The sequence below is a fragment of the Micromys minutus genome (assembly GCF_963924665.1).
Source record: "Micromys minutus genome assembly, chromosome: 22".
NCBI classification, from domain to species: Eukaryota; Metazoa; Chordata; class Mammalia; order Rodentia; family Muridae; genus Micromys; species Micromys minutus.
The window spans coordinates 5,938,363-5,950,290 of NC_137957.1; the positions used below are offsets into that span (position 1 = coordinate 5,938,363).

Below are 11,928 nucleotides of genomic sequence, written 5' to 3' on the forward strand. Positions count from 1 at the left end.
ATCGAAGTTCCTAGAAACAAGTCCCACTTCTGTTGAAGATTTTTAGACATTGTTGATTAAAATTTTGCTATTGTAGAATGTTGTCTTGACCTCTCTTTGGGTCCCTTAGTAACCCATTATGCCTACCTCTGTCTGGCCTAAAATCCTGTAACTAGCAGGTAGAACTTTGGAATGTACTCCTAGCAGATCATTGGACATCAATTCAAAAGCTGACTTTTATCTGACAGCATCTGAAAACCACAGCAGAGCATGTTTGTGTTTGACTAGAGGCTGTCTACAGGCCGTTTTTACCAACATATTTGGTAAATGCTGTGTTTTATGATTGTATTTTGTTCTGTTACCATTAAAAGCTCCACTCTCACAGAGAAACCTGAAGCCATGTTCCTGGGCCATTGTTACTCATATTTGGCTCCTAATAATTTGTTTTTTATTCTTTTGAGGTGTATTTTATTCTGTCTTTCCTGGCTTCACTGTCCCAGGATCAGGTACCAGAAAGTCTTAGATCCCAGAATCTAACAAAATAATTAGAAGTATCAAATGTTCAACCTGCACATCCCATTTATTCCACCTTGCCCATCTTTTCCCATGAAAAGTGTTGTAAAATACTGGGCTGGCTAGTTTTATTTCAATTGAAAATCTTAGGTGAAAAATCGCGTCTACCACCCTGATGGCTGGGAAAGTCTGTGGGGCATTCTCTTATTTAGTGATTGATGTGGGAGGCCCTGTGCATGGTGAGTAATGTCATCCCTGGGCTGGTGGTTTTGGTTCTATAAGAAATCATGCTGGAAAAAGTCACAAAGTGCAAGCCAGTAAGCAGCACCCCTCCATGGCCTCTGCATCAACTTCTGCATCCAAGTACTTGGCCTGTCTGAGTTCCTGCCCTGATTTCTTTAAGGAATGGACAGAACAGTGGAAGTAAAAGCTGAAATTAACTCTTTTCTCTCCAGGTTGCCTTTGGTCAAATGTTTATCACAGCAACAGAAACCCTGAGACAAACATTTCTTTATATTCCCCTCTTGCTCCATGTCTCTAGAGAGTCCCTGATACTCTCTCTGCCCAGCATGGTGTGGCCTCGATTCCCTTCCTGAGGACTGTGAGCAGCAGCCTACCTTCAGAGACAGCTAGCTGTCTTCTGACCTGTCAGGAGTTCCTCCTGACAAATTTTCCCTGTAAGGAGTAAAAAGTGTCCCTCCTTATCTTTCTTAATAACTTTTGGTTGAAAATCTACTTTATTCGATATTAGAATAACCACTCCAGCTTGCTTCTTGGGGCCGTTTGCTTGGAAAGTTTTTTCCCAAACTTTTACTCTGAGATAGTGTCTGTCTTTGTCTCTGAAATGAGTTTCCTGTATGCAGCAAAATGCTGTATTCTGTTTATGTATCCAGTCTGATAGCCTATATCTTTTTATTGGGGGATTGTCCATTTATGTTAACAGATATAAAGAATAGTGGTTACTGCTTCCTGCTATTTTTGCTTTTAAAGGTAGAATTGTGTGTGCCTGTGTGTCTTTCTTCTTTTGGTTTTCTTGCTTAGGTATTTTCTTGTTTTTACTATGATGTAGTTTCCCTTCTTCTATTGGGTTTTCTGCCTATAATTCATTGTAGCGCTGGGTTTGTGGTCAAATATTGTGTAAATTTAGTTTTGTCCTGGAATATCTTGGTCTCTTTATCTATGGTGATTGAGACTTTTGCTGGGGATAGCAGCTTGGGCTGACACTTGTGTTCTCTTAGGGTCTGCATGATGTCTGTCCAGGATCTTCTAGCTTTCATAGTCTCTGTTGAGAAGTCGGGTGTGATTCTGATTTGTCTGCCTTTATATGTTACATGACCTTTTTCCCTTACTGATTTTAGTATTCTTTCTTTGCTTTGGGCACTTGGTGTTTTGAGTATTATGTGTCAGGAGGAATTTCTTTTCTGGTACAATCTATTTGGAGTTCTGTAGGCTTCTTTTATGCTCATGGTCATCTCATTCTTAAGGGTAGGGAAGTTTTCTTCTACGATTTTGTTCAAGATATTTACTGTGCCTCTTAATTGATATTCTTTTTTTTTTTTTCTTGTTTCAAGTTTATTTGTAAAAACAGCATAGGACACTGGTCATCTGCACTAGTGTGTAGGCGGGTGTGTCATGGCAGTCTGTCCATCTGTCTTCACTTTGGCAGGGGCCTTTTCTACGGAGCCTTCACAGGGCCTGGGCACCTTTGGGAGCCTGAGCTGGAGCCGAAGCCTGGGCCTTAGCTGGAGCTTTGGCCTCTGCCTTGGTTTGAACCCTGGGCTTTGGTTGGCAGAGCCTACGACCCTTGGCCATGTAGCTTCGAATCTTCTTCCCAAGCTTGGGGTGAGCGATGAAAGCCAAACAGCTGAGTTTGTGGCTGGGGCCCTTTGGCATCTTGGGCTTGATGACCTCAGGCTTCACAAGGGCCTTGATGCCTCTGCGCGTGCACTCACTGCCTTTGCATTGTTGGCCTGCATCTTCTTCAGGCCTTTCTTGTGCTTCTTGGCAAAACGCATGTTCCTCAGGAACTTGGGATCAACCCCCTTAAGAGATTCGTATCTTTGTGACCAGGGTTTCTTGATGCCATTCCTGTGCCATTTGTGGGACTGGTTGTGGGTGGTGTGGTTCTTGGACTTGGCCATGTCTGCACGGTAACCCACGGCTCCCGCAGCGCCTGGGACCAGAAGACCTTAGCTGATATTCTTAGCCCTCTTCTATTCCTATTATTTTTAGGTTTGGTCTTCTCATTGTGTCCTGGATCTCCTGGATATTTTGGGTTAGGAGATTTTTGGCTTTTCCATCTTCTCTGGCTGTTTTGTCTATGTTTTCCATGTTGTCTTTGGCCCCTGAGATTCTCTCTTTCATCTCTTGTAGTCTGTTGAAGATGCTTGCATCTGTGACTCCTGATTTCTTTTTTAGGTGTTCTATCTCTAGGGTTGTCTCTTTTAGTGTTTTCTTTATTGTTTCCATTTCCATTTTAAATATCTTCTTCCATTCCTTCATCTCTTTGGTTCTATTTTCCTCTAGTTCTTTGAGTTCTTTGAGTGTTTTTCTTGTTTCCTCTCTAAAAGCTTCTATTTCTTTATGCTTTTCCTTCCATTCTTGTTTAAGCATCTCTATCATCATCTTGAAGTATGATTTCGGGTCTGAGTCTTCTTTTTCTGGAGTGTTTGGTCTTCTGCTGTTTGCTGTGATGGGAGAGCTGGGTTCTGGTGTTGCCAGGTTGTTTTCTTGGTTTCCCTTGGGTAAGTTCTTTCACTTTCCTCTTGCCATCTTGTTGTCTGTGATTATACATGGTCTTGTCAGTGATTGGTTCCCGTCTCTCCCGTTTACCTTGTCCGTGTCCCTGCATCTCCACTGTTCCCTTTAGCAAATGGCCTGAGCACTTGGTCCACACACACGGGCCCTCTGGGTCGAAACCATGTCCCTACAGCAGAGTTCCTGCTCCCCTGATCCAATGGGGGGGGCGCTTTCCACACGCTTGGCCCAGACCTCTCTGTGCCCCGGCTACTCACAGTGCAGCCTCACCAGGCCTGCGTCCCTGGATCTCCGCTGTTCCTGGTCAATTTCTTTATTTATAAATTAGCATACAAAGCATGGGTTTCATGATAACAGTTTTCAGAAATATGCTTATGTTGTCCACAAATTCATATTTAAACCTTCATGCATATAGCTTGACATTATTCAAGTCTCAGGTCACAAGCTACTTCTTCAGAAAGAGCTTTTTAAATATCCCTTACGTATGAACACACAGAGACCAGTTTTTCCTTTTTCTTTCTTTCTTCTTTTTTTAATGGTGAAAAAAACGTGCATATTTAGAATTAGCCATCTGGACTCAGTTTAATGATCTCAGTCTTGTTGGCAACATCTAGAGCATCATAGTCAGGAGCCAAGCGAACATCCGCCTTCTTCTCTCCATCAAACCTTATCAGGGTATTGACTTTGGCCACATCAATGTCATAGAGTTTTTTTCTCACAGCCTGTTTGATCTGGTCCTTGTCAGCCTTGACATCCACTATGAACACAAGAGTGTTGTTGTCCTTTATTTTCTTTATAGCTGACTCAGTGGTGAGTGGGAATTTGATGATAGCATGGTGGTCCAGCTTGTTTCCCCTGGATCTTATCACTAGTGATGTGGCAGATTATCAGCAGCCTCTCATGAATGGCAGAGAAAGGGCTCTACCTTCCGGCCCATGGGCACAGACACTGAGAAGTCCAGAGGGAACACTGAGGCCAGCGGCCATTATGACTGTCATCACCGCCCAGGCAGACGTGAGTACGCATTACCCTTGACGCACTCAGAGCCTGAGTATGCCACACCTACTGTGGTGCAGCACCTTATCCACACAGAGTGGCTACCGAGTCCCAGGGCCCAGGCCCACTCACAAACACTCCCTTTCCTCTGGAGGCTTTCCTCCTGCTGCAGGAACCACCCAGGCTGAAAGATATGAGGCCAGCAAGTCCCAAGCCTGTGGGTGGTGGCTATGACAAGCCTGCTGCCAGCAGTTTCTTAAACAGCAGGGACCCCTCCGCTCAGTCACAGATGACTTCCGAGGAGGATGATGATTATTCAGTGCCCAGAAACGGTCTTGTGCCCCTCAGCCAGATCGCCGTTACTGCTCTTTTGTGAACCCAATGTGAAAGAAACCTGCTGTGGTACTGAGCACGCGCCACTGTGGGTCACTGGAATAAGTGTGCAAGCATGCATGTGTGACTGACTCCAGGATCCTAGAGACAACCTCACTTACTGTTTACAGAACTGTGCAGCAGCTGGGTTTGTTCCAATCTTTCCAGCAGAGCCGGTTGGTTTCTATTGTGCTAAAACAAGGAGATTTTTCTCATTTGTCTCACTGTGACACTGTGCTATAAAATGTGCAGTTTGTACAGTTATATTTAACACGAATTAATGTAACGAAGTTTGGTGTTTTCTACACGGGGCTTGAGGAGGAAACTCGGGATTCTCGTAGATGTAGCCGGCGTTCATGTTTCTCAGTGCGTGAGCAGCGGGTCTGCTTAAAACCTTCAATGGTTGTGGTGACTCATTTACGTTTTGATAAAGTAAAGGCATTTTTGCCATCCTTTCTCCTGAAAGAAATGAAATGACTTGAAACATGTAAAGACACTGGGATTGCTAGCAATGGTGGCTCATTTATGCAAGCAAGCATACCACTTCGGTAGCTGTAGCCTGCTTTCTTACACTTACCTTGAGAGGAATAGAGCAGCCTAGTGTCCTGGGGCCCGCGTGGGTCCCAGCTGCACCCTGAGAGACCACATTGGAAAGGGCCTAGCCGACTGCACAGTGTTCCTAAGCAAATCTGCCTTTTCAGGGTGGGAAGACTCAAGGCAATCCTTTTAATGAAGGAGGCGGAGGAGTTGTGGCTCAAGGCAGGAATATCAAGTGTTTCTAAACCTCAGATTATAAATACATCTGAGCCCAGAAGCCCTACTTCCTACAACTTTCTCCAGAAATCATGCACATGGGTGACTTCCACTGTCCCTGAGAAGCATATGCTGTTTGAAATGTGTTCTTGCACGTGTCGAAGCAGAGTATTTTTAGTGGAGAGTTAGTAACTGTCCTGGTGATGTAAAAAGTAGTTTCCCCCTCCCCCCACCCCTTATACACCTAGAGTACCCAGGTCTCAGCTGTACCTCATTTTCTGTGTTCTTTTTCCCTGAGTATACTTTGTGAATGAATTGAGGAGGATTAACCTCTTTTTGCCAAAGAGGAAAAAGTATGTGTCTTGTTTGTTTAAAAAAAAAAGGCCAAAAACAAACAAACAAAAAATCATTTCCATACAAATTGTATTATAATCCTAATTGTGTGATTGTCATTTTCTGTGAATTCTATGTTAAAATAGATGCTGAAAGCTCGTGGCAGAATATCTTCTGGTTACAATGGAGGCTAAACTATTTACATTGTGGAGTTTACATGATTTTGTGTGTATACTAATTGTAATAAAGTATGTCAACTAAAAAAAAAAGAATCAACAGGAGTGGGACATGTTTCTAGGAAGTTCAGTTTACAGGAAGTTTATGGAAATTAAATTCTTTAAAGATTCATTCTGCTTTTATTTTATGTGTCTGAGTGTCTATTTATGCATATGCATGTGGGTACACACAGAAGTCAGAAAATAGTGTCAGATTCCCTAGACTGGAGACACAGAGGTCTGCAAGCTGAAGAGGGTGCTGGAAACTGAACATGGGTCCTCTAGAAGCACTGTAAGTGCTCTTCACTACTGAGGTATCTGTACAGCCTCTGGGCAGTAAATTCATGAAGCAGAAGACATGAAGAGAAAAGAAATAAATTTAAATGGACAAACAGACTTCTGTTTGAAAAAAACAAATGAAAACTGGTCAAGTACTGGATGGGGGAAGCTTGAGAGAAGAACAAGAGTCACTAGTTATGGTAAGGTGGAACTGGGTCTAGAGTATCTAAAGGGAAATAGTTAAAAATACAGAGAGGCTGAGTAAAGTTGTGTGTTTAGAAGTCAGAGATGCTAAAGAAAAGTTCCAGGATGGACAAGGAATCAGATTATGTCAATACTGCTGATATGTTGAGAAGAATGAAGACTGAAAATTGATCACTGTATTTAACACCATGATGAGATTGTTAATTTGGAGTGAGAGGGACAAGTGGAGCGCATACTAGGAACCAATGGAGAAAACTGACATTAGAGAGAAACACCTTCTGATGCAGTGTCCATTCCTGTGATTCTAGCACTTGGGAGACTAAAGCAGCAGGACTGACACAAGTTCAAGACCACCTTAGGCTACATAGTCACATACAAGACACTGTCAGGGAAAAGGTAACAGCGGTTGTCCAGTGACCTTGTGAGGCCTCAAGTACAGGGCCCCAAAGATCCAGAGGAAAGTCTAGGCTACTTCCAATTGTACCTCTCTTCTGACAGGGCCAGGAGATCTTGGGTTGCTCATGCTTCTGATATGAGAAAGGAATGGTAAGGTCCCTGTGCTCTTGGGATTCAGTGCAGGGTGGAGTGGAGGGATGTAGGAAAAAAGAAACAAACCAACAGAAATACATAATGTGAGTAATTATGAAGACTTGAAAATGTGTGTTGATGACTGGCAGTTGATGAGTGTTAGGTGGACCTCGAGACAGGACCTCCAGCCCTTCCCACATCAGCACGAACATTTGGGCTGCACATCGGGGAAAACCAAAGATAATTTGGGATGGTGTTTGGAAAATTATCTGCATAGAAAACTTCATTAATATTTTAACTACATAATTATAAGGAAATTAAAATGTATGCCACTAGGGACGTGTTTAAATATTGATTTATGTAATGTTTGGAAACACAACTTGTGTCTGTAAACATAATTTTTATACCTTTAATCCCAGGACTTAAGAGTAACAGGCACATGAACTATGAGTTCATGGCTAGCCTGATATTCATCTATAGCAAATTTCAGAAAGCTGAGGGTAATTGGTGAGATGCTGTCTCAAAATAGAAACAACAAAAGCTGGTAATGTTGAGATATTATTCAATAATGAGAAAAGTATATCATATCCAATCAAACCTTCTTAGAGTCAAATATTACAGAAAAATGGATTCCAGCAAGTCTGAAGTGTGTATACACGAGTGGCTGTGTGTCAGCTTAGATACTTGAATGGGACAGAACAGCAGATAAAAGGCAGTTATATCTATGAACAAAGGAACATAAGCCAGTGTTCTCCACAGAAAGGTGAACCCTCAGGAAGTCTCAGTGATTTCACCACCTCGAACATCTGAAGCCTTCCTGTAAGATTGCTCAGTGTTCTGACTGCTCATACATTGACTCTATCAGAAAGTAGATGTTTGGGTCAAATTATCATGTGTCTTGGTGCATTGCTAATCCACATATCTCACCTCATTCTTGGTCAGTGGAGAAAAAGACACTCACATTTATCTTATTCTTCCCACCCTAAAAATTATCGAAGGACTGGAATGACTTCTCAGCAATTGGAAACACCATTTGATCTCAGCTCTTTACTGAGTCTTACATGGAGTACCTGAAGTGAAATTTGTAGGGAGACACTCTCAACTGGGTTTCAAACATAATTTAAAACCTTCGTGGAGGGCTGTTTGGCAAAGTATTTTAAAAACCATTTTACTCAGCGATCATGTTTCTTGAAGGTCTTCTAGAGAAAGCATAGGTAAGTAAAGAGATGAATCTATGAACATTAATATGAATGTCCAGGAGAAAACTTAGCTGCAATAACTGGGCATTTCTCAAGGTTATAGTTTACCCGTACTGTAGAATATGAGAGACTTTGAAGGTACATTGGAGAAGTCAAGGCACAATGTTCAAATGTAGTTCAATAAAGCAAAAACTGTTAAAACACAGTTTATGCAATATAACCTTATTTTTATTTTGTATGGACATGCATGTATGCAAACACAGAAAAAACGCAGGTGGCAGTAACTTCTTAAAGACATTATTGGCATTTTGTTGATAGTTGTATTTTCCTCTGTATATAAATTTCTTGCAACTAACATTTGTACTTTTTACAAACTGAGAAACTGAAGTCTGTACCCAGGCCTTCATTTATAGTTCCTTGAGCACCTGCTTCTGCTACTCCCTGTGTGTGAAAACAGCCTGAAAAAGGCTCATGAACAATCAATTGTCAGGTTTCTAAGAAAAGGAAGATGTGCCAGATGTGTCCAACCAGGAACTGATGTGGACACCAAGTAAAAATAGTGAGTATTTGGTTTCAAGGATCTATGGCTATCTCAGACCTCAGAGCAGAGTCTAGGAGATAGAGAGATGTGTGCTCTACCTGAGACCAAAGGAGAGAATGAAAATCATATCTTAGAAGGCAGTCTGGGAAGAAGTCAAGTAGGGAACACCAACATCTCAAGAGAGTCCCAAAAGGGTCCCACCTATTAGAGGTCAGTTGTGAGACTAATAACTGGATAGGCTAAGCCTACAGCCCTACAAAGCAAGACTCAGGAGCAGTACTTGCAAAACAAGCCAGCCATTACCTATCCCAGTCCCCATCCCTGTGCCCCGAACACGTGTAAATGATGTCAGGTAGAAAGGCTTACAATAAGGACTTACTGGGAAAATGAGGAAGACACATTTCTCAAGATCATGAACACAGGAAGACACAGGAGCCACAGCCTTAATGAGGAATTACATCATCACTCAGGGTCATCTGAGCTGTCTTCCCTTGACCTCTGTTCCACTATGTGTTCACTCATCTCTTCACTTGGAGTGAAGCAGAGTCAAACTGTAAGGCCAGGTCCCAGAAGCAGAGCTCTGAATAGTATATCTGTGGCTTGGACATTCACAATGGATGAAACACACCAATACACAGGCTGCATGCACCTTACGACTACAGGTCTCAGATTCTCTTTTTCCTTATGAATATCCAGGAGTCAGGCTCTGAGCTCCAAGGTCTTGGGAAGGAAGAAGGGTATGGTCAAGGACCCCAAAGGTATCTCTTCATGAGCCGCCTCATGGCCCCTGTTACCTCCTTGTTCCTCAGAGAATAAACAAATGGGTTGCACATGGGGGTGACAACCGTATAGAACAAGCTAAGAATCTGGTCTGTGTCACCAAAAGAATCTGCTTGAGGTCTCATATAGGCAACAGTCGCTGTCCCAAAAAAGAGAATCACCACAAACAAGTGGGAGGAGCAGGTAGAAAAGAGTTTCTGACGACTCTGGGATGTTGCAACACCAAGGATGGTGGCAAGAATACAGGCATAAGAGGCCACAATCAATAAGAATGGGACAAAGATAAAAGTTATTGTGACAAAGAGGTTCCCCACTTCACCCCAGAAAGTGCTTGCACTAGCCAGTCTCAGCACAGGCAGGATATCACACAGGAAGTGATAGATGGTGTTGGCCCCACGGAAAGGCAATGTGAAGATGAAGACGGAGTGAGTCGTGCCTGTGATGAAGCCTGCAAGATAAGAGGCCCCCACCATGCCAATGCAGGTTCCCTGGCTCATCAGCGTCGTATAATGCAGTGGACAGCAGATGGCAGCATACCGGTCATAGGCCATGGCAGTGAGCAAGCAGCATTCTGCAATGCCAAAAAAGGCAAAGAAATACAACTGAGTGAAGCAGCTGGCAAGGGGGATGGTGGGGCAGGAAGACCGGAGGTCAGCCAACATCCTAGGCACAATGGTCGTGGTGTAGAGGATCTCCACCACAGAGAAATGACGCAGGAAGAAGTACATGGGGGAGTGGAGTGCAGAGTCAGCCAATGTGAGGATAACAATTAGAGAGTTGCCCAGCAAGGTGACAATATAGATACACAGCACACCCCAGAACAGATGGCCCTGGAGAGAGCTAAAACCTGAGAACCCCAATAAAATAAACTCTGTTATGTCTGTATCGTTATCATCCCCCATTTCCCCCAGAGCAGACTAGGAAGAAAAATTTTTACAATGGAGCCAGGGAGGGGTAACCAGCTGGCAACCAAGGCTGTAACAGTAAGGATGGAAAACTGTCCATGAGAGCAGACCTGCTTGCTGAATAGTATGCTGAGGATGTTGAATAGGATGCTGAATAGGATGTTGAGGATGATGAAGAGGATGCTGATTAGGATGCTGAGGATGTTGAATAGGATGCTGAATAGGATGCTGAGGATAATGAAAAGGATGCTGAAGGTGATGCTGAGGATGTTGAAGAGGATACTGAGGATGCTGAAGTTGATGCTGAGGATCCTGAAGAGGATACTGAAGAAGATACTGAAGATCTTGATGAAGATTCTGTGGATGCTAAAGAAGATTCTGAAGAGGATTCTGAGAACCTTTGCTGCTGTGACTCTCCCCCGAAGACACACCTCAGGAAAAAAAAAAAAAGCCAGACCCGGGAAAATCTTCCTGCTCTTTCAGGTTTCCTCAGACATGCTTTGTTCTACTTACCCAGCAAAGAGGAGCAGAGATTGGGCACAGAAGCAGCTTCCTTCAGGAAAGTGAATGAGCAGAATGACAACAATCTGGCAGAGGAAAATTGTGTCCACCCTGAAAGTGGGTGGCAGAAAGCAAGAACAGCAAACAGGAACACAGTGTTGAGGACCAGAGGGCTATGGAGTTTTTACCTGCAGATGCATCCTCAGGGCCCTCTGGGTTCCTCTCCCTAGAGCACATCACAGTAGTTCAACTCCCTGCAGAGCTGAGTCTCACAGAGTGTGAAGGGAGGAGGTTGGGAGAAGACAGAGAAGAGGGAGGAACTGGCTTTCTCTTATTTGTGCCTAACTGTGAGCTCTTTGCTCTTGGTCCTTGGTCTGACGGGTCCTCCTCACACCCACCCACTAAGGAGAAACCATGTTTGATGGAGGCTAATGTATACAGAGCCCTTTTTCTAAGCATAAATGGAGCTGGGCTCAGATGCCAGGTGCTCTATCCTGTTTCTCTAGGTGGGACTTCCATCCATTGCCCCAGGGGCTGCCTTCTGCCTTTCCCACTTTCAGAACTGGTGCCTAGCAATTTTTCTGTTTCCAAAAAGGCCTTTTCTTCCAGGGCTGGAGACCTTTTGGATGCTGGCAGGCTTCTTCCACCGTCCTGTACCTACAGCACTGCCTAGTTCTGGCAAGCACTGTAAGCCCTTTGTAAAACAGAACTAATTCCCAAAGAAAATTAGTTACTTTTTTGTTACAATTGTTACTGTTGAAGTAACAAGCTGATTCTGGGAGAACTCCTAACCCAGATGAGGGTTTGACTCACCCTCCACCTGCTGGAGGAAACAGTAACTGTCTCTGATTGTCAGAAATGAGACAATACTCTCTAGATCTCAGCTGGAAAAGAGGGCAGCCCCTAGGACACATGACAGAGGTGACCGGAGAAGGTGCCCAGTGAGTAAAGGCTAGAGAAACGTAACAGGTACTTTCTATATGTCAGTTATGTAACAAAGGGTGTTCTCCAGTGCTATAGCTTGGAGTCCAGTCGAATAATGCAGAAAGACCCTCTCTATTAAGGTAGTGTGT

General features: G+C 43.5%; 1 protein-coding gene and 1 pseudogene across 2 annotated transcripts; both read right to left on the bottom strand.

The window, feature by feature from the left end:
* Positions 1 to 2,178: 2,178 nt before the first annotated feature.
* Positions 2,179 to 2,633, bottom strand: LOC308435290 (large ribosomal subunit protein eL29-like; annotated as a pseudogene). Its single transcript has one exon. The product of its transcript is annotated as a large ribosomal subunit protein eL29-like (transcript).
* Positions 2,634 to 9,412: 6,779 nt separating this feature from the next.
* LOC308434743 (olfactory receptor 10P22) lies at positions 9,413 to 10,351 on the bottom strand (the record flags this gene model as incomplete). Its single annotated transcript, XM_080935138.1, has 1 exon — positions 9,413 to 10,351. The coding sequence occupies one exon, from the start codon at positions 10,349 to 10,351 to the stop codon at positions 9,413 to 9,415; it is 939 nt and encodes a 312-aa protein (XP_080791264.1).
* Positions 10,352 to 11,928: the final 1,577 nt, after the last annotated feature.